This window comes from Drosophila guanche, unplaced genomic scaffold (assembly GCF_900245975.1).
Source record: "Drosophila guanche unplaced genomic scaffold, DGUA_6, whole genome shotgun sequence".
NCBI lineage: Eukaryota > Metazoa > Arthropoda > Insecta > Diptera > Drosophilidae > Drosophila > Drosophila guanche.
The window spans coordinates 7,626,943-7,650,186 of record NW_022995748.1 but is presented as its reverse complement, the minus strand read 5'-3'; the positions used below and the strand labels follow the sequence as shown (position 1 = coordinate 7,650,186).

Here is a 23,244-nt window from a genome sequence, read left to right as displayed (position 1 = left end):
AAAACAAGAACTGGTTTGGGTTTGGAAAATATTTTGTGGCCTGCGCATGAAAGCGGAATATATTTTCTGTAAAAACTGCCCGCTGATTGCGATTAAATGTGCACAGTCTTAGACGGGAGGTTAGCTTATCGCGCTTACAATAGTTCCGCTCTATGACGAGTCATGTGGGAATGAGCTGCGCTACTCAATGAACAACAAATGTATCTTAATGCGATTTGCACGTTATCAGTGTCAGTATGCGTATGCGGGCGACTTATTAAGCGGGCATTATGATAGCAACATAAAAGAGAAAGACATGAAAGACAGATACATAAATGTAGCTACGAGTTTGAGGGAGAGAGAGAGAGGAGAGCCCATTGTCTGCCAGTCCCGGGGGTGACCTTTGGCAGCGTCTCCGATATGCAGCAACCCTCTGAGATTGCCAGAACGAACTTATCTAGAGCTATGACTGCGGATGTTGTTGTGTTGTCCCTCTGCCTGCGTCTGGCTGCCAGCCCCGGCTTAGGTCTCAAGCGATCGACCATTGTCAGGCCAATTTAGTTCTGAGCCGAACGTCGACGCGATCAGACAAGTTTCCCAAGTACTCGTAATGAAGATCATCTGGTGCCTCGTACTGCTGCTGAGCCCCGTGCTGGGCACCTCACTGCGGGAGAATTACTGCGAACGGAATGTGACCGTGCGGTCCGTGCAGCCCGTAACCAAGCAGCGGACCATTGTCAAGCCGCCCTCCAAGTGGAAGTTCTGGAAGAAGCCCGAGAAGAAGACCGAGTTCTACAACGCCGAAGAGGAGCAGCTCACGTACAAGCTGGTCAGCGAGTGCTGCCAGGGGTACGTCCAGGTGGAGTCGGGTCTCTGCGAGCCCGTCTGCGAGCGTGGCTGCCCCGCCCATGCCAGTTGCGTAGCGCCACAAAGGTGTCAGTGCATCAGCGGCTACATCTCCGCCTTGAACCACCAGGACGGTACCCACTACTGCGAGCCCATCTGCGAGAGAGGCTGTGCCAGTGGCTCCCAGTGCGTGTCGCCCAACACTTGTGCCTGTCGCGAGGGCTACAAGCACTTGGCCCCCTCCGGCGACGGTGTAAGTGGCGACTGCGTGCCCACCTGTCAGCTGGGTGACGGCTGTGCCAACGGCAAGTGCATTGACGTGGAGCGCTGCGCCTGCAATCCAGGCTATCTGTGGGACAAGGAGGAGGACAGCTGCGCGGAGGTTAGTGCCGAGTCGATGTCTGATGAGCTGGACACCACGGAATACAGTTCAATGGAAGCAGCCATTGCCACCGCCACAGCCGCCACCGACTGCCCCGAGGACTTTATACTCTTCCGCGGCGAGTGCCGGGAGAAACAGTTCAACAGCAACGAGGCCGGCTGTCTCCAGGTCGGCTGCGGTCCACATCAAACTTGCAACGAGTCGGCCCTCTGCCAGTGTGCGGAAGGTTATGTACAGGAGGAGAGCGACGATCAGAACGCCACGCTCAGCTGTCGCCGCACCCTGCTCGACCAGATACTCAGCCTCGATGCAGCTACCGATGACGAGGACGAGCTGAATCCCTGGACCATTCCCATCATTGGTGTGGCCAGCGGTGCGCTCTTCGTGCTGCTGCTGGTGGGTCTGCTCGGCGGAATGCGCCATCGCCAGAAAAGATCTGCGCCCAAGCCCAAGGAGGGGGAGCTCCAGTGTCAGTTCTCGCAGAAGAGCTACGACGTGGACGAGTGGGTGCCATGAGGTGTGTTCAGTGGGGGTCTCATGAGTTCGGCTGTGTTAGATCATCTTTGATTTTTTATATATTAAATATTATTTGAGAATAAAGCTTACGGATTGCAATTGGGATTGTTTACACATTTTACCAGGTCTTCAACTATTTTCACCTTCTAGTAGAGCTCCAATTGTTGCCATTCTTATTCAGACTCACATTAAATCAATGACTTTCTGTGAAAGATTTGAGTTCTCTTTGGTAAACTGCAGTCGGAGCTGGAAGGGGGGACATTGACCTCTCACACGACTGGTTTATAAATAATTTTAAAATATTAATTCATATGAATAACTGAGGCTGAAAACCGGGAACACTACATATATAGTTTGGGTTCAAAATGTTGAGCTTAGATTGTGCACAGTTTTAGCTTGGAGGTTAGTCAAGAAGGAAATGATATCAAACCTACAATAGTTCCTATCTTTCTGACTCATGTCAGTGTGGTTATGCGGGCGACTTAGATACTCGATACAATTATCTAAACTCTTTTTTGACTCATTCAGAAACAAAAACTTATCAGCAAGATAAGCAAAAAGGAAACGTTTTTCTATGCACTTAAATGAGTTTTAACATAAAAGAAACTCCGCCCGCAGATACGCAACTGTGACTAAGGTTCAACTCCATCATTCATTCTGTGTCTAAATGATTAATGAATGTTGAACTGGTTGCATTCCATGCACTTTGCCTGCTTGCTAATCAGCCTGAACTTCTGTACAGTGAAACTCAATGATAGGACGAACTATTTCTAGGACCACGAAAAGAGGAAAATTAAATCTTTTAATCGTTTCAAATTAGTATCGCGCTGTGCTCTGCTCTGCCAGCGGTTTTCAGCATTTCAAACAGTTTAGAGCGCCATTTGTCCATTAGGTTGCTCGTACTGATTGCGAGTCCCTCAGCTGCCATGTGCGCTCATATGCCGATTACGCGGATATATAAATAAAAAATTCATAAATATGGGTATGTGGGGGTAAAAGAGCCACCAACGAGGCATCTTCAAAACGGCTAAAAATACTTACATATATGCATACATATTTCTGTACATAAACATATGTATACATAATTTATGAAATACATACGAATATTTTAAAGTTTTTGCCGGTTAGAGAGTTGGCAAAGGCATCCGAAATATGGATAAATGTTTCAATACTCTTTAGCTCCACTTTTGAAACTTGTAAAAGTATTTTTCGACCATTTGCCTACACATTGCCGCATCAATGGACCAACACTTTTGTGTATCTGTGTATTTATGTAGCGACACAAAGATCTTTTAGCCATAATCGCTGCACATTTGTATATATTTTGCACAGAACTAACACATAGAGAGCAGAGCTTTAAGGTAAACAGGGAGAGAAGAGAGACAGAGACAGAGAGAGCTATCACAGAGAGACTCTAAAACGGATGAAAAGAGTGCAGAGAGAGAGAGAGAGACCAACGTGCGTGAGAGCGCATAAACATTGACAGCGTGCAAATTCTTAGAAAAATTCTCGTATAGCAGGGAACAACCGACGCACAAAAGTCCCAGCCCCCTCCCTGCCAGTGGGGAACGCGCTCTCTCTATATTCACCCCCAACGTTTCTCCCCCCCCCCCCCCCCCCCCCCCCCCACAACCAACCCCCCCCAACCGCAACCGCCCGCCGGCCCGCGGAAACAAGAACCCAAAAAGAAATACAAACCAAGAATGACCATAAACATANTTCTTTAATTTTTATGTTGTTTTCTCTTCTCTTTGTGTGTGTGTCTGTGTGTGTGCCTCAGCCATTCTCTTTGATTGCTTTTGTGCGTGTCTCTCTGTGTGTGTGTGTTGGTGTAACCTTTGCTGGTGAACATTTTTGCGTGGGAAGTTGCCCAAGGACATGGACTCGGCTCAACTCAACTTGACTCGACTCTACTCGACTCGTTGTCTCGCTTCTGTCTTTGCCTTTGCCTTGGCTCGCGCTCTGTTTCCTCCCCCATCATCTTTTCCATCTTCCGTCTCCTCCTCCTCCTCCTCCTGCTCCGTGACTTTCTTGAGCTCGGCATTTTTTCCTGTTCATTTTTCTACTTTCGGTTTTTTGTCCAGCTTGCTCTTTTGCTGCTTAGTTATTTATTTATTATTTGTTGTTTGCAACATTTATTTTAGCCAAGCCAACGAACAACGAGCCCCAAGAACTCGGCGAATTTTTCAACTACAATTCTGAGCAACTAGAATATGTATAGATAAAGTACATATACATTTATGTATAACTGAAATGTAAAAATAGTTACTGCACAGATTTCGCGCTGCTGGTTGACTTTTCTATAGTTTTGAGCAAAGCATTTTCACGGTTCGTTTGGTCTCAAAGTGACAGCGCTACGAGGGGAAGCGGGGAAGTAGGCGGCTGGGAGCAAAAGTTGCCGCAGTTAAAGCTTTAACCTTGGGAGCGCTGCCAAAGGATTCATTCATAGGATTGGGCTTGGCTTGGGCTGGTCGCTTACAATGTACACACGAATTTGTGGAGAAGAGCGAGAAATTGGGTTAACTCTAACATGAGAATTCTGTAGATGCTTTTTTATTTGTAAAACAAATAAATTCGACATTTTACATATCATCATACACATAAATATAAAATAACTTCAAATGCAACTTGGAAATAGCTTCGATAACTGAATTGTTTCTTTATTATTTATTATTATTTTTTAAACATGCCTCCTTAAGGTTTGTTCAAAGATCCCACCATATCATAGGCGTATTGTTGCCAAAGATGATAATTGAGTGTGTTCCCTGGGAGATACAAATATAAACTCAAATAAACTGCGACAGGTTTAAATAAACGTTAGTCTTATGCCTTACTTTTTTTGCTTTTTCAACTCTGGAGTACGAGAATTCTTTATCATATTTTATATGGCTTTTAGTCTAATCCAAACTCCCTTTCGTATGCACATCTGATGCTTTATTTTACGGCTTAAGTCCGTGTGCATTCAACAGATTGATTTACAGTGCTGCAGGGAGGAGGGGATAAATTCCCTTAAGTAAGACTGGGTAATTCCTTACTGCCTGCCGAGAGAGTTGTTTTCCTTGCAGTGCGAGTATTCCATTTATTATCGCTTCCCTCTTAATGGGAAACTTCAATTCTTCCACCAAAGATGCAGTGTTAGCAGTGGCCCAGAAAAAACAAGTCAAATCAAGGAGCCAGCACTTCTGCACTCATTTTGTTGCTTCCTTCTCGGGCTGTACGGGAAATTATTCAGTGTGTACTTGTTGATGCAGCCCTCGAATAACACTTACTACCCACGGCCCCAGTCCCAGCCCCAACCCCAACCCCTGCCGACATCCCTTGAGTCTCGTTCTCTCTCTCTCTCCGTTTCTCTCTGCGTACCTCTGCGTGGCTATGCCCCACTCCAGCTTCTGCAAAAATGCATTGTCGGAAAGTAGGTCGCTGCAGTTAAGCCAGCTCTGTGCGAGTGGCAGTGGCAGTTGCAGTTGCAGGTGGCAGGTGGCTGGCCACCTAGCGCAGCTGCAAGGAGAATACGTACCAGTGGCAGCCATCAAATATTAACCACCAGTTGATCCTGTGCAACATGCTTATATAAGTATATGCCCCCCCTTACCCAGCCCACGGCCTTCTGCAGCCCAATTAACTGTCAGAATGCTGAGAAATATGTATGTGGAATTTTGGTGTATTTTTATGCGCCAGCCACTTTATGGTCGAAAGCTTCTAGGCCCAGGTGGGAGACCTCTTAGGGGAGAGTTGGAGTTGGAGATCTCGGGGCGTGGCAAATGCAACTTCAGCTTGCCACTTTTACAGTCACGCCCAGTTAAATAGCAGCAGCATCAGCAGCAGCAGAAACAACAGCAAAAACGCAGTTGACCTATTTTTCAGAACGTACGCAGACTTTGAAATTATTTACAGCAAAGAGAGAGAGGCACGCAGAGCGATAGAGAAAGAGAGAGAGAGAGAGAGAGATGCCACAGTGCGTGGCATAACTGTATGTATGTACATATGTATGATGCAAAAGCATGGCGGAGGGGTAATGGGTTTCAATAATAACAGAACGTCGCCTGCTTCCTACTTATTCTGCACCAATTTTGCTTCTTCATAATGTTTGTTGCATGCTTATTGTCAAGCCGTGACAAGGCCACGCCCTGCTAGCAGAGCACAGACATATTTTCATATGACAACAAACTTCCAGAAATAAACTCAAAAATGTTTCTTGTACCCAGGATATTTTCATACATTCTGACGCTGCAATTAGAGAGCTCGGAGAACACACACAGAGACACACTCCTAATGTACATCCTGAAGTATGTTAATAAGTTTCGCATTACAAGAAGCGAAGTTCCAAGAGGAAATCCCCATAAACTGCACTCTATATTAAAGGGTACGTGTGTGCGTGTGTGTGGATGTTGTGTCTGACATTCATGGAGTTAAGCTAAGGGAAAAAGTTATACATGTGCACGAGTATTTTCACACACGCACACTTCCCTATAAATATTTGTTTGTATATTCGTATTTTTATGCTAAAATATTTGTGTGCTCTCGTGGCTGACCTAAAAAATCGTTAAATGTTTGAAAAAGCGTTTTTTACCCGTCTCAACATACCACTCTGGCTCTGGCTCTGGCTCTGGCTTCTCTGCTCCTCCTACACTTTCTTTCTGGTCTTCGCATTTTTCATTTCATTTTATTTTATTTTTGCCTTTTAGAAAAGCAAAGTGCCCAGCCCAGCCCGCAAAGCATTTAAGTTAATGCACATGGAATCACTTACAAACTCGTACATATGGATGTGCCCTGTATATAAATATATATATATGTATATATATATGTACGCACATATACATATATCTCAGTTGAGTGTACATATATGGCTTGACAGCTCTGCCACAGGAGCTATAGTGGGTACGGGCATACCAGGCGAGCTGCGAAACTTTGTGGCTTGCTTTAACTTTATGCATTGCATCGTAAATTGCTCCATTGAAAATATAATTAGGTCTGCCACAAGCCAAAGGAAATTAGAAATCGCTGACCCAATTCGCTTAAGTTATGCATATTCTCAGTAAGGTTGTATACTTAATTTAAATGTTTGCATTTATGTAGCATACTTTTCAATGGTTTTTCCTTGCAAAACCCAGCAAAAACTTAGTCTAACAACTCAAAGTTTAGCTGCGACGAAAGCAGGAAATGTGAAAAGCACTAAGAAAGCTTCTCGAACATGGCAAGATTAAACTCCCAAGTGACCCTAGATTTTCATGATAGTTTTATTTATGGTTAAGTGAAATTTCCACTATTATATCAACTTATTATTAGTGGTTTCCCTAACACCTGTCGTCATAAAGGAGTCCTACAGCCGTGCCCGCCATGGTATTGTCTTGGCAAGCTACCTTCAACTATAAGATAAATTTCCTAGCTGCTGAACGGGGGTATGGCTGTGGCGGAAAAAACATTTAACGAGTGGTCATATATAAACTTTTACTGCAATATTTTGTGGCACGATTCTGTGGGGGTTGCTGCCTTTGGTCGACAGCTGCGCTTCGAATAACTCAACTGTGCGTTAAGGCCGGGCCAAAGAGAACTTTTCCGGTGGAACATCATCCTAGGGGTATGCAAAGTGTTTGTGGTTGGGGTCGGAGTAGTAGTGGGGTGGAAAATGGGGTGGAGCACAGCGACACTGACACTTCGCTGTCTCGCTCCCTGCCCCCAGTGGCAGAGTCGTCGACGCCACGTAACGTTAGGCTGCCTGATTATTGGAGCAAAAATTAATTGAAAATGTTGGTCAATTGCCTCGTAGGCGGCCCGCGAGAGAGGGGGGAGAGCAAAGCAATCTGCTTTGGCTGTGGTGTGGCTGCATTACTGCCCGCCGTGCAAGTTATGGCTATGATGATGCTGATAATGATGCAATGATCATTGGCCAGAGCCTTAGTAATTATTATTTACTCCTTGGTGCAGCGAACTTTGCTGCAGCTCCTCGTGGCAAACTATTTTTAAATGCCCTAACATTAATTAGTTTTAATGGAGCTTGAGGCTAGCTTCCACCCCAGACTGAGTGAGGGATATTGAAGAACGGTCTGGTCTGGTCTGGCCCCGAACAAAGGGCTAAACATGGCTGCCAGCTGCTTGTCCAACAGCTTAACAATCTTAAATGCATTTAAGATGCGCAGCGATCGACCAGCCACAGATTGTGAAAGATTAGCTCCTTAAGTACTTATGTACTCCTCCTACTTCCACTCCTCCTTGCTTTTGTTCCAAGTAAGGCAGAGTTAATTGTTTTCTGCCGAGTGCCGGAGGGGCGAGTACGGGCTGCCTCAGAGATTTATGACTTTAATAATTTTGCTTCGCTGTGGGAAAGTTTTTCTATCAAATTGATTGATTTCGTGTTAAGTATGGATGGGGCTTGCCCAGATAATGCAGATGTAACATGAAATGATAGATGAAGCTTAATTGGAATGTTGTTTTAGGGTGTTAGCTTTCGCTCATTTTGATCTCAATAAATGGTTTGTGGATCTGTGAGCATTGCTTTTGGAAACCTTTTTGTTAACTCTTGGTAAGCCTCTGGTTAATGTAAGTCATTTATGTCAATCTCTCATGTTAGTTTGAACTGACAGAAATAGAAATGGGGAGTACGGAAATACAATCTAAGCTTGCTGACACATTTTCGCACAAATCTGCAGTTTGCAATGTTGTGTTTCAATAATTCCACTTGCCTCTGGCAAGAAATCAAATTGAATTGTCTTCGTCGTAGTTCTGGCTTACGCCTCATGCACCTCCGGCCGTGCGCTGAAGAGCCAAACACGTTTGAGTGACAGAGAGAGAGAGAAAGAGAGAGTCCTTTGACAGACAAACAACAAATTGTGATTACAATTGCCGCAAATTGAAGTCGGTTTTGTGTTACTTCCTATGCCCCATTTCGACACAACATTATTGCATTACAAGCACATTAATAGCAGGCATTGCTCGGGAGCTGAGCCATCTACTGCATTCTATCCTTATGAATTCTACTAGAGAACAACTGAAAATGAATGAAAATCTAAAGGAAATTGCGTGCAGTCTACACATCCTCGTCTTTCCATCTTTCCATCTTTCCATCTATAAATCTGCTCCGCTATTTCTATTTCTTTTACTGTGCTAACATCATTTTTCCAGCAGCATCCAGGAATACAATTTCAGCAGGAACGAGCTTAAGAGAGTGGCCAGCGCGAAAGAGCGAGCTGTGTGTGGCTTCTCTCTCTTGCAGAACTCAATTTGATTTTCAAAACCGTAGCACCCTGTATACGCTCTTTAAGTGTTTGTTTATGCGTGGTGGCTTAGAGAGGGTGGAATGTGGCAGGAGCAGCCGAGGGGCAGCCTGCACATCTGCCTAATAAAATTCATTAAAAAAGGCAAAGGAAACGTTGAGAGTTCTCAATGCTCTCAATACTCTTCTCGGTGTCGGTGTTGTTGGTGTGACATTAATTTTTACTTAATTTATTTTTGCGCCGCCGCAAGACCAGCTCCAAACCCCGCCACATCCCTCCCTTTTGCTCCTTCTGTGTTTCTGTTGCTGTTTCCGCTCCCACCCAATCTCTACAGATTTCTATTGCCTGTGAGTCGATTTTCGCTCGGCTTTCGTTTTTAGCTTATTTGTAACACACACACAAACACACTCACTCGAATGTATATATATATTTATATCTACACCTATACACATATACATTTATTTTTCGCATTCACCGCCACTCGGCGCGGCTCTGCTTCGGCTTCAGCTTCAGCTTCTGCCCCTGCCTCCTGCCCGTCTTCCAGTTCATTTGCCGCTTCGACGACAAAATTTCAGTTTTTCAGTACGTTAATGTGCAGTGGGTTAGGATAAGGTGACTGAGGGTTAGAGGAGGTGTGAGGAGGTGGCTTAGAAGTGGGAAATATGAGGTTGATGTGCTTTAAGTGCCACTGAGATTGTGTGTGTTGGCAAGCCCAGTGCAGGGGAGGGCTAGAGCGGGGTGTCAGCTCATTGGAAATATGGGTCAAGTTGCTGCCGTCTGTGTTAAAAATGCAGTCGTCGTCGCTGCCAGCGTCGTTCACATGGCAATAATTGCTGTGGCGCATTAAGGGTTAATCCTATCGCCTCATTCCGAGCACATACATATATCGTATATTGGAATGGAATGATCCGCACAGCTCCTTTGTTGTGGAGGGACCGGCGCGGCGCCAAGTTAATCGTCCTCAAAATGGTTCTTATTTATTGCTGCAGCTCATTGGAATTTATTTTGTATTAAAATTGTTTAATGGTTGTTCCACATACAGTATGTGTGCGTATGGGCTTTAATCCGAATTCAGCCACAGTTTAAAAAGCTTTTTTTTTAATTCAATGCGATTGTTGCACAGTTTTGCTTTTCAATTTCTTTACATATTAAATGAGAATTGAAAATGTAGCAAAATGCAACAATGTAATTATCTAAATAATTTAATATGTGTATCAATTGAATATGTAATTAGATATTTTTTGTTTGAGTTGATGCTGTGGTTTTTTTTGTAATTTATTCAAATGGAATAAAATACTTTATCAAACGGCGGGAAGCACCATGTGGGCGAAGTGGCCTGAAACAGCCCCACCACAAAATATTAAAATTATTTACAATTGATAACTAAATCGATGATGATTCTTTCCATTCCCGTCTTGCATTTTTAAAGTTCCATTTAATATTATTAAATTCCTTGAAATAAATACCCGTGTTTCCCTAAAGCTTTAGCTATTTCTACAGTATTCCATTTGCATTTGTTCATATCCCCATTGGGCTGCAAAATATCTTCTTAAACATTTTCAACTGAAGTAAATAGAAGCCACCTTTTTTTGGGCCATCGAATGGACTATTAAGGATATTATTACACATATTTTATGAGATTTCGGTTAAGGCAACACTTGATTTGGACCTGCAGCAACACTAATTTGGTAAATCACGTTCTGGCAAAGTGCTTCTTGGGTGTTGCTTGGATTAAAGGGGTGGAAAAGTTAGCCGGATCGCAGTCATGGGCGCTTTGGTATATCCATGAAAACCGGACCTCTGGCCATAATGGGCATGTAATTTATTTTTGGTTGTGGACATTCTATATTTGGTCGAATGGGCCATGTTAAATGCCAAGCTGTGTTGTTGTTAACGCTTTTTTCTGAACGCTGCGAAAGGCATGTGGAGACAACCTTTTGTTGGTGGTCTTTTCTTTTCTGGTATTTTATTTTATTGCTAAAAAATCGTTTGCTTTATTATATTTTGGTCGCCTTTTTCTATTTTCCTGGCTTGGCCTGGCTGTTGGTTAGTAGAGTTGGGTTTTTATGATTTTCAGTTTCATCTGAGTTGCTCTGGCGCGTCGAAAGGTTCCTGTGGCTGCGCTGTAGCTGCTCCTGTCCATCCAGTAACGTATCGTGGTGGAATGGGTTAGTTGTCTTCGGGTCGGGTTCGCTGGGTTCATGCTCGTATGGTATGGCCCATTAAATTGGCCATATTTTCTGCTCATAAGCAGACGCTGGCAACGCATAGTTTATGTTAGGGTCCATCCGCGCCTACTCTCTGTTGTGTTGAGAAGTTTTGCTCAATGAGTTGGAATCATAAAGGGGTGTGGTTCTTTGGGCACAACTTCTTTTGTGGAAGGGTAAGGTACTTTAATAAGTGAAATCTCTATTTGAAATATTTGCTCTAGTCTCCCGGCGAGTTTGTAGCAAACATTTCTGCCAAACAATCTGATCTTCTGTATAGTTTGGAATAGTATTGGGGCAAACCTTCTACCCAAAAGATTTCTGATTCTTTCTTAACATTCAGGGAGCCCAGGGACTTCCACTCCATCTGCTTCGCCAGCTTCTGGCTCCATTTTCCATTTTCCATTTACCATTTCAATTCAATTACATTTCCAAAGCAGAAGAAGAACTTAAAGTGATGAATTGCACTGCCAGTCCCAGTGGTAGCGCAGTGGCAGAAATAGTCTATTGAACTTTGACTTCGGCCAATGGTAACGTGGTGATGATGAAGCTAGCGATGGGGACTGGTGGGGGTTATGGAAATCAGCATGCCATTGCTGGCTTCGGTTTGCATTGTAAGTGCATATAAATTATTTTTTGAGCGGCAGGCAAAGGAAATACGTAACAGTCGGGGCGGGGCGGGGCGGGATGCCACAACCAAGGCGTGTACGGGTTTTAAGGGAACAACACGCCCTTACATGCACATACGAGTATCTCGTACATCTCCTAGCAACCTCATGAATATTGTCGAAGCTGTTCGCTGTCGTTGTTTGTTCTCGCCCTCGCCTGGACGTTTCTCTTCGTTCCTATATGACATTGTTCGTGTTGCATATTTATATATTTAAAACTGGTAAACACTTTTGCCGATCACATGCAGAGTGCCTTTGTCTCTGCGCCTCTTTCAATGTGTCGCCTGTCGGCAAAGCAACCAAAAACCAAACATAAATCATCTGAAGCACTCGCATAAATAATAAATCCATACAGGCACTCTTTCGCGAGCGATTTTCCATAGTTAACGTGAATTATTTTCGCATTAAAGTACTAACAATTTGTACACTGCTGCCATTTAAAAGTCGGTCTTATACATCTAGTAATCAGCAAGCCCAGGAAAGCTTTATTAGAACTGGCGCAAAATCATTGTTATACCCGAAAATCCTTACCGAAAATAAATACAGCCACTTCTTCGTTGTTGCCTTAACCGAGCGAAATGGGCAGTAAATTCTTGTCACATGCAAAAGAAAACACTCGCCAACTCCTTCTGCTTGTTCCCTTGGAAAGGGCTCGCAGTTTGTCATCAACTTTTAGCGGTTAGCCTTACTAAAAAATGTTCCCAAAAATCCACTTGTACAAATATTAATTTTCCGGCATTGCGAAAACTGTCGCCAGCTCTCGCTGGCTCTAAAACAACACCAACAGGCGGAGGCAGAGGCAGTGGCAGCCAAGAAAGTCTGGCCGAAACATGGCTAGGAACATTTGAGCACATAATTCTTATTTCCAGCCGCAAAATAAAAACTGAAAGAGCAAGGACAGAGGCAAGAGGGTAGCAAAAGAAGGACAGTGCTGGGAAAAAACAATTTCTCCTTTTCGCAAAACGAATTCATAATTCATTGAGCCAGCTGTAGGGCGGGGCTCACTCGCTAGACGCAACTGAATGAGTGGCGAGCACACCACACCCAGCTTTTGGTATCATTTACGCCATGCATTTTGGCCATTTTCATCTCTAGGCCCTTGCCCCCAAGCCCAAGCCCAAGCCCAAGCCCGACCACCTCCCTCCCCTTTAGCATGCAAAAAGCATTTTTTTGCTCTGTGCGCTGAAAATTAATTTGCTCACGCGCCAAACGGAAAAACTGCCCGGAACTCCCAGTCTCTGGAGTCCGAAAAAATGGTTTCATCTGCAATGCGACGCAAACAGTTGCCCATTTTCGACTGACTGCCTCACCATTCTGCCCATTCGCGCTTTCCCTCCATTTGCGCTGAACCCGTGTCTGAGCTGGTCGTTCATTTTATGCGACGACCATCGCATAAATTTCATGAAATTTCATACGTCAATACATACCACTGGCGGATGGTGAATAGTGGCAAAACGAGTGGGAAAGCGGCCAAAATTGGCAAGCAAAATGCGAGACAATTCTGCGGATGGCTGGTACTTGAGCTGATTAGACGGACCACAACTCGTCGTTTTTCACTGCAATTGCAATGAAAATGATTCGTTTGCCGATTGCCGTTGTTCAAGTGGCGTATGCTCAATATTTCCATCGGGCAGCGTGCCAAGAAATAAAGTTTTTTACCTTCAACTTCGGGCAGGTTGCAAGCTACATTTTTGAGTGGATTCGTTGTTGCGGCTGAGGCAAGTGACCCATAAAATGCACCACAATTGGCCGCCAACTGTTGCAACCTTCCTGTTTGCCCCGAGCAGCTGTCCCTCGTCATCGCTTTATGCACACCATTTCTACATATTTTCCGGTAGGGTAGGGCTGGTTCAATTGCAGCTTAAACGCTGCTTTGTGCACTCCCTCGGACACATTTTTGACAGCGATTTGTTCTGCTCTGACTGGTTTCTTGGCGTCAATGCATTTGAACCGACTTCTGAGACAGAAGGCAAAATGTGGAGCTGATTAAATTAAAATGAAATCCAGATTATTTTGTGTTACAATCTCATATGTTTTTAGAGTCAAGATTTATATTTTGGTGAGCAAGAAAGCGGAAGACTTATGAGGAAACCAATTTTATGTTGCGTACTCATATGTTAGCTTTAGCTTTAAACAAATTCTTTCCATTGACATGTCAGAACAGCAAACCCGGCCCAGGACCTCGGACAAAATGCAGAGAAACTATTATCTTTTTTTTACTTCAAATTCAACTGTCAGCTGGAGACCGAAGTTTGACAGGAAAGCAAATAAACCCCGAGGAAAGAAGGGAGTGGGAATCAGATATATGAATGGTTCCTATTCCTATTCTGTGCATTTATTGTCTTTGTCTCTCGTGCAGGCAGGCAGTAACATTTTTCCAGAGCTGCCAAAAACGGTTGCAATATCAAACCAATTGACATTCGGACTGCTCTCAGACTGCCCGGAGCTCGCTTGGGAAAAGTAATTGCGTGGTACCAACTTGATTTTCTTTTTTTGTATGACTATTTTCTTATACAAAAACTTTTGTATGCAAAATGCAAAGATTCGAGAAAGTTTTGACATAAATATGAATAACCCTTTTTGTTCTGATCCTGCCTGGCTTGGCCGGGTCTGTGGTATGGTCTGGACTGTGGTCTGGTTTGTCCTGCTTAACAGGAAATGCCATAAATGTCCCGCACATGTCCGTCAACGTCAGAAGTAGAGGCTCAAACAGTGGCTTGCATGGCATTTGCATTTCGCATCCTGCTGTCCTGCAGCTGCCTCAATTCCAGGTCGGGAGGGACACTTGTGTGTTTATCGTTTTGCATACGCATTATTTATTAAGATTGCCAGGGAGAGAGTTGGACGGGCACTTGCTGAGGAGTGTGGGAGAGTCTGTATAATCATTGCAGCTTTGTCTCTGCATTAAGTAGGCCGGCCTTTCGTCCATTTACGAGCTCGGACAACCGAAGAGCAAGAGCACTTGAGGCAAGGGCAACAGCATCTATACGGGGGCTGGCAGCTGGTCAAATTCCTACGAGCGATTAGCATGCAAAATGTTTCGGGGCTTACTGCTTTAGCAAAACTAATTAGTTTGAGTAATTGAAACTAGAATTCAGACAATAGCTTTGAGAGTCTTTCCCCCTTTGCTACTAGCTTCAGGCTTTGGACTGCAGTTGCATTTCGTAATTGTTGATTCAGATATTGAGATGGGAGGGCGAAACAATCTGATGGAGATAAATTGAGCTAGCAAATGTTCGATGAGAGAAGTTAAAGAGCTAATGATAATGGAAAATGGACTGCTGAAGCTGCAAACTAGACTTTGGACCAAACATTCAATAAATTGTCAAGAGTTAATGTCTATAAATTGATGCTCCATGAGGGGAGAAGGTTCAAAGTTAAATGAATAGAATTTTCGTCAATGGAAAGTTCACTAAATTATTCACAGCCATAATGTTTGGTTGGTTGTTTAATTACATTGAAACTTACTTGTAAATTCAAGGAGAAATTAACATTAACATTAATTAACAAATATCCTTTTATTTTTCTCATTGCAGCCAACAATTTTGGGACACAGCAAAGAGGAGCAACACCAGAATAATAGCAAAGCCAAATGCTACGAAGCACTGCCATATACAACTGCAAGTGATTGCACGGCGAGGACTCGTCATTTACAAATAAGAACATACACAAATATAGGATAAGAAGCAACTGGAGTAGAGGAAATTTTTACAAAATCAGAGACTACGGACAACTTGAGAGGCAAGAGGCAAAACACTGGAAGAAAAGCAACAGCAGCAGCAGCAGCAAGAGCAACATCAACCAATTAGGAACTTGTTTTTAAAAGATCTCACAACAGCAACAACAAAAAACACGAAAAGTGTAATAATTTACAAGACTCTGTGTCTCACACTTTTGAAGCCAAAGGAGAAGCAAAAGCATAAGGCAAAAGCACAAGCACAAAACCGACGCTAAAGTGTAAACTTTTATAATAGGCAAACAAAAGAAAAAGCAAATAAAACGCTCTTAGGGTTGTAAAGGAAACGAGCAAACAAGAGGAAAGCCATAATAATATTGCAGTGGTTGGCAAACAATAAAACACATACTCGCCATATTGATAAAAGCAAAAACGTTGAGAATCTCATAGTATTAGAAAGTATTAAGGACAACCAAACCAAAGCGAACAAAGTCGGGGAAAATGTAAGCTGCAGCAGCTGGATAAGGCAGAAGAAATCCCTAAATTAAATTATTATAATCTAGTGGAGGGAGCAGTGGAGGGCAGAAACATATCCGCTGGCAACATCCAACACGAGAGAGACTATGAAAAATGCACAACTGAAGCTGAGTGACGTTGACGATGATGATGAGCTGTGGCTGGCAGTCAGATTAGCGCAGTGCAGCAACAGCAGCAGAAGCAGGAGCAACAAAAACAACCAGCAACTTTCCCAACTGCAACTAAGGAGCTTAAGTAAAAAAAACTACAGCACTGTAGCACGGCAAAATGTAGCCTGCAAAGCGAGCAACAATGGACAGCAACAGTCGCTAGGCAGCAACATGTTGTCGCCACAGGCAGCTGCTGCAGTGGCAGTGGGAGCAGCAGCACCAGGAGCAACAAAAGAAACAGTTTCTACCGGCAATCATGCAACAACCCAACAACAGACAAACATAAGACTGTGCGCACGCAAGCGACAAAGAATGCGTCGACGACGAAAAAGAAAACCAGAAATAGTATCAGAAGCAGCAGAAGCAGAATTTGCACAGGAATTCACAACAGCAACACAAACAAAAACAAAAACAGAAACAGAAATAGTAGAAACATCTAGCAATATCAACATTAGCAACAATTTATGGCCAATAGCAACCTACATGCAGTGCCGCAGCAGCAACAATCCATCAATAATGCCTGACATTTCGCCAGCAACATTCAGCTGCTTGCTCCAAGTGTTGTTCGTGAGCGTGCAACAGCGAGCGGAAGTCCTGCTTAGAGGAATCGTAAGCTGCACCACCGTCATCATTTCCTACTTAAACAGGATTGCAACACTGCTGAGAAGAAGAGGCAGTCAGAGCAGCAGCAACCAAAGCAACAGCAACAGCAGCAGCAGCAGCAGCAGCCACAGCAGCAGTGCGAAAATAATTAACGGACTTAATAAACACTCATGGATATTTTTATTGATATATTTGAATTTATCTGCTAAAGGTGAGTGCCACTAGAGAACCCTATTCAATTTAGCCCACAAGTGCCAGACCACTTAAGTGAGTGGCATGCAACAGCCTAGCCATTCGCCTGCAACGCCAAGCAACAGTTGCCATTGTTTGGCATCAGGAGCAACAGAGGCGGGCCCATAATGCACGCCGGCAACATATTGTCACTTTGACACATAAAACCACTCATGAGTGGGATATTTTGTGGGCCTACGATGTCGTTGTCGTTGCCGGTGCTCCCCTTGCTGAATGCCATTGTTGCTTGTTAGTTGTGACATTTACGACAGCCTCAAGTGAGGCAACACAACAGCCTTCTCAGACCAGTCTATGCCACTTGAAAGCGTTGAAAGCTGTGTCTGTGCCTCAGGATGTTTTCCCGTCTTTTTTTTTTGTCTCCGCCACTTTTAAAGTCCTTGTTCGGGGTTACCGAGTGGCGGTCGGTATTTGCCGTGTTGCACAAATGGCTTTGTGTAAATGGTTAATCAAAAAGTAAACTCTGTCACTTCAAATGTAAAACTAGAGCCATGACTAATTTAATACAATTTCTACTGGTAGTTGACCCACATTTTCATCCGAAAAACTATTTTGAGGAATGTGTGGCTTGGGTAAAAGTTGCCATGTCGTAAATACTTCCATGAGGCATTTTCTTCCCCAGCAAATTCCCATCTCAAGTATCTGCAGCTACATGCATCGCTCCATGCATGCATGTGTGTGGTTTGGAAAATCTTTTTAATGGTTTCGGGTTTTTCCCTGCTCTAGAAGCTTAAATTCTTTGTCACGGCAGCAATATTTTAAGCGAGACAAGGACCAAGTTTGGTTAGAAGCTCGAGTGCCTGCCATGCCATTAGTAAAAAAAAAAGAATGGAAAAGAAGCACCTGCCGTGGGTAGGTAGAGTTGTGCGAGGAGTGAATGCCACTTACACATATTGAGGTTATTAATGGCTACCCATATGGCCTAGGTCAGGGAGTGGGAAAAAGATTGAAAGTGTTGCCAATGTTTCAGCGCCTGCTTGGGCTGTGGCACAAAATAAGCCGCTTGTTCGTGTCGCGGCTTGCGTGCAAAGGTATGAAATAACATAAAGCACAGTGGCAAAAGAAGATTCAACATTCGAATTACATTTTCTTATATTTCAATAAATACTTACTAGTAATTGTTTCCTGTTCAGGAGACGTTCTATTTCGTATAAAAATAAATACAAATTTTTCCATTGTACAATGTATTTTGAACCACTGTGCTGAATGCATGTGGTGTCTGCGTGTGTGTTTGTGTGTGCTCTGGAAACGTCTTTGTCTTTACAGTCGAAGTCGTTTCATTCCCTGCTCCTTTAGCTGTCTGTCGTTTTGGCTTTGAGTTCATGTTTCATGCAACACCAAAAGCAACAGCAACAACAGCAACATAAGTTTCAACAACAATTGCCGTCGGTCCGACGTATGCGTGTGCATGTTTATGATTTTATGGCAGCACTTCCGTTTCCGCCCTGGCCATATTGTGTAGCTTTGCTCTTCTCTCCCCATGGCTGCCAGCGCTAATCAGATTTAAACTTTGAACAACGTCAACGTTGCTTACACCAGCTGCATGTGTGACCGTGTGTATGCTCCTTTCTCTGTCCGTACTGTACAGTACGTATCCGTGTGGTTGTTAGTGTACTTGTTGTATTCATGAGTGTGTTGAGTATGCGCTTGGCCCTCTGACATCGTTCATACGCCCCGTTGGCCAGCCAAGTGCTCCTCTGCGTACCCCTGCCTCTCTCTCCCTCTCCCTCTCCCTCTCTCTCTCTATCTGCTTTGCTCTCTGGTCATGTTTTGTAAGTATGACATTTATTGCTACGGAAAGGCTTTTGGCATGCTTCAAGAATTCAAGACTTTTGCTCATTTGACAGGATTCCGGCCCCACTCCATGCCATCCCATCAACGGGAGATGACTAAGTTGATTTTATTTCTGTTGCGATAACGAACATGGGCAAGATGAAATCGTGGAATGTACTCAGTTTATAAAAAGACAATTTTTAATAATAAAATAATATTCCTCAACATTTGCTTACGTTAAAGGTGAAAAGTCGTCAGCAGTTGAAGGAAGAGAAACGATTTTTAGCTTGTATTTGCTTTCTCGGTACTGTGGAAAATTATGTTCTCAGTGGCAGTGCCGTTTTCCTTATTAGAGGCATAGGAAAATGGAAATTGTCCCATAGTTAACAATCCACTGGCTGAGATAGTCTCATGGATTATCTAAAAACTGTCGCACATGTCAACACCCTCTCAGCTCTATCAATCTATATTTCCAGACATGTCGGCTCGCATACGATAAATGTCACAAGTTCCCTTCCATCATTAGCTAAAGGGTTGTACAAGAAAGAAAAAAAACATAATGTCATGCCTGCCTTTTGCATTATGGAATACACGCACTCGTCCACATGGGCCCATCATCCAAATACAAATAATCCCCCCAATCCATCCGCACACAGCCTCAAACGTATCACAAAGGATCCGGATCAGCGCTAAGGCAGGGATGTAGGGGGCCTGAACTAAAATCAATCATCAAATACGATAGCATTCATAATTTTCAATAGTGGACACAAGACATTTTGATTGATGGCTCTGCCAGGAGTTGCCAGGATTGTCGGGAAACCTTCTTTGTAGCAGAAGTATCCACTCTCGCCTATCCGTCCATCTGTGCATCGATTTGTTTCACTTTTTTTGAAGCCTACTCTTGTCTCAGGTTACACTCCATCTTCTTCATCCCTTCAACAAAATAAAAGTAAAAAAAAAACAAAACTGGAAAGAGGAAAACAAGAAAGTCATAAGCAATTAAATGCTTTCCCAGCATCCAGGCCCCATTCAATTAAGGGCAGCTATAGGGGTATATGGGGATGCACAATACAGAAAGTAATCTTATAGAGAGCGAGAAATGGTGAGATGTAGGAGATGGGGGCTAGAACAGTGTAAGCAACCCCTTGTTGTTGCTGGAATTTTTATTGCATAATTTAAGCTTTGAATGGTTAAGCGTCACCTTGGAGCTATTAAAATGCTCGCTTCTCCGGTTGCTGGTCCGTGCCCTCTGTCTCGTGCTCCCTACTCCCTCTACGGCCATTAGCAGGTGCGACCAATGCGGAGTGGGTGCGGTGCCAGCCAGCAGGAATAAAAGTCACGGCAGACAGCTATCAGGCTTCATATTTTTCTGCCCCCTTCTTATCTCTTTTTGCTGTGTTTCTCCGTGCCTCATTTTGTATTGGCTTTTGCTGGCTTAAGTGTTTTGGCGCCGAGTCAGTTTACGTTTTGCTTTCAATTTTTAATACTAGCGGACAGCGCGGGTCGGAATATTTTTCAAACATACATGGAAAATATACTCCTATGCCTACTCTCACTTGCAATGTTTTGGATGTGCATAATAGGACGATCACTAACATGCAGTGGATATGCCTGTAGGTTCGGTTGATAACCATTTGATGATGTGGTCGTTTAGGGGAAAGAGTATGGCTGATTTATGGCTGTTGTTAGGGTATATTTAGGTCTGAAAGTTTTCAGTTTTTTCATCGGATAAAAATGACCAATAATTATAATTATAATTTTACCAATATTCAACCTACGCGGCTTTAGTTTTTTTCAAATTGTATACTATTAATTTTTACGAGTTTCACTATGATTTCTTTAAGTGAATTCGAAGGAATTCCCATCCACAAATGCATAAATTAAGAACTCTCAATGGCATATTTGCTAGAAAATTTGCTCCTGAAAAAGTTTGCACTACGCTTTGGTGTATTGGTTATCTCCAAGTCGAAGTCCACGTAGAGTATTTCTCTTATCTTCATAACCAAGAAGCAACAAACTTCTTGTTTCTCTCTTGCACGCTTCTCCTTTCTGCTCGTTTCGTGGAGCAATCGGGCAATTTCATGTCGTTATTATTGCTGTTTTCGTTGTTGTCATTGCTTTGTGTGTGTATTCGGGCAGCTGCATTTTCTAACCAATTTTGGTCGGTTTTTATTTTGAACATTAAATTGCACGCCGCCGCTCCATGCCATGCCATTGCGGCGGTGGCTTTGGCATAGTCTGAGTCGGCTCCGTCCTCCAGTCGGCTGTGTTCAGCGCTCTGCAGCTGTTGCCGCGTTTGCTGCTTCTCTCTGTCTGCGTGTATCCCTTGCTGCTGCTGCTGTCTCGGTCTGGCCCAGGACTTGAATTGGCTTTGTGAAATAGCAATTACTTTTTCATGCTCCACTGCAATAAAATTGCAATTTTATGCGGCCTGCCGACAACAACAGCAGCAGCAGAAGCGGTAAAAGAAAAAAACGAACAGAAATAACGAAACGGAAGTGCAGCTATTGAAAAGGCATTTCGAAATGGCAGCAGTCTACCCCGAAACAGTGGGATGTGCCGAGAGACGACATGGGGATGATGGAGGTTGAGGTGTAGGCCAAGTTGAAGATGATGCAACAAAAATGGAAAGTTAATGACTCCCGACATTGTCCATGTCAGTCATTAACGAGTGTCCTTCGGGCAAGGAGATGGCAAGGCCTTATGGCACACTTCAGGGGAGAATTTTCTCATCCACGTCGATAGGTATCTTCTATTAAGGAAGTTTTCTGAAAAGTGTGTGCCAGTTTTGGGCGGGTTCATCCTGTGCATTGGATGTTTGTAGATTTTTTGCTGATGGTTTTTCGATGGTGCCCAAAACAAAGAAATATTAAAACAAAAGTCTCGTCTTCGGATGACGCAACCAAAAGTCGGCAAAAGTGTCCTTTGTGCTCAGTTACAATGAAAGTGCCCCAAAGCTCCTACTTCTCTCTCTCTCTCTCTCTCTCTCTCTGCGCCTCTGTTGTCTCGCTCATCCTCATATTTGTTTTATTATCACATTCATTTTGACACTTCATCAGACGTTGCCCCGTTTTGTGTGTGTGTGTGTGTGTGTGTGTGTGCCGTCTCTTTCTGGGTCCTCTGTTGCCCTCCTGTTGCTTTGTGTTGTGCTCCCCTCTCTTTCATAATTTCTCTTTTTTTATCCTTTCTCTATGCGTTGGTGTCAATGCTTTGCCTTAAAGGCCCAGTTAGTTGCCCTGCCCCTTGCCATCCCCCCAACATCATTGTTGGCCCGTGCTCGTTAGCTGCAGTTTTTCCTCTGCTTTTCCTTTTGGCTGCAGGCTCGTCATTTTATTTTAATATTAAATGAACAAGGAAGCAGAGAGCGTGAAAAGCGAATGAAAAATGCAAAAACCGTAGAAGAAAGTAGGCAAAAAGCTGACCAACGCAGGGAGAGAGAGAGAGAGAAAAAAGACTAAAGGCAAATTAAAACTAAAAAATTCATGTGAATAATTTTTAAATGCTGTTCATTTTGTATGCAAATCTTTTGGGTTAAGCGAGCTAAGCTCAAAGAAAAGTGAAAAGTTTTCCATGTACAACAGAAACTTTGCTGGCAGCAGAAAAGAAAACGCCGGGAAACAAGTGTGAAATGTAATTAAACCTTAAATAAGTTAAATGAAATTTCTATGCAGAAAAAGTAAATCAATTTGGGATTACTTTAACTTTCAAGAACTTCATTGGGTGGACATTTTCAGAGATTATTTTCACATCGCAAACGATTTTCACTGTCATCGTTGCACATGAACTGCGTTCCCAATCGCTCAGCTCAATAAATCTCTTAGCCACAGATGCTCAGTGTCTGCTTAAAAGAGTGATTGCAGGATGGTGGGGACAGGGGAAAAGCCTTAAGAAATTATTAAATTGAGAGGCAAAGAGCAAGCAAGCAAGTTTGCTCCTTCCCATCTACTTTCTTTTGTAGTTTCTCCTATAGTCCACATTCATGCATAAATAATTCTCTGATAACGATGCGAATATGTCTTTCTATACACTTACAAGTGTGCACACACATATTTACGTGTGTCTCTATGTAATATCTGTGTGAGGCAATCTATTATCGCCAGTGAAAAACGGACCAAGAAAATTTGTATGTGAAAAAGTTTTGCTCAATAAAAGTTTCCTTTTGTTATGCGACTGCCAGAGAACAATGAGAAGAGAGAGAGAGAGTGGGAGAGGCAGGGGGGACATGACCTAGCAAAAGGACAGAGAAGGATATCTTACATATGGAAGCCTGCTGGCAAAAAGGACAACCGAAACGCAAACTTTCTGCCAGCCATTGAGACTTCTGGTTCTGGTTCTGGTTCTGCTGTTGCCTTTCCAATTCAACGCCGAAAGCTCAACCCGCATGCACACACATAAGACCAGAATCCGAACGCAAACCTAAGATAGGGACCATGAACAGGACTCAGACC

General features: G+C 43.4%; 2 protein-coding genes across 2 annotated transcripts in view; both read left to right on the top strand.

Moving 5' to 3' along the window:
* LOC117584320 (neuronal acetylcholine receptor subunit alpha-7) overlaps positions 1-23,244 on the top strand; it is a 54,994-nt gene that overhangs the window by 5,561 nt on the left and 26,189 nt on the right. The window contains exon 2 of the mRNA XM_034273149.1: positions 15,346-16,985. Coding sequence (XP_034129040.1) covers positions 16,109-16,985 — 877 coding nt within the window. The 5' untranslated portion in view covers positions 15,346-16,108. The remainder of the gene's footprint in view (positions 1-15,345; positions 16,986-23,244) is intronic.
* On the top strand, positions 532-1,822 carry LOC117584328 (multiple epidermal growth factor-like domains protein 10). The gene has a single exon (XM_034273157.1). The coding sequence runs from the start codon at positions 590-592 to the stop codon at positions 1,721-1,723; it is 1,134 nt and encodes a 377-aa protein (XP_034129048.1). The 5' UTR covers positions 532-589; the 3' UTR covers positions 1,724-1,822.

Bases quoted from the DNA above. Each gene is read 5' to 3' on its own strand.
- LOC117584328 (XM_034273157.1), top strand. From the start codon at position 590: ATGAAGATCATCTGGTGCCTCGTACTGCTGCTGAGCCCCGTGCTGGGC.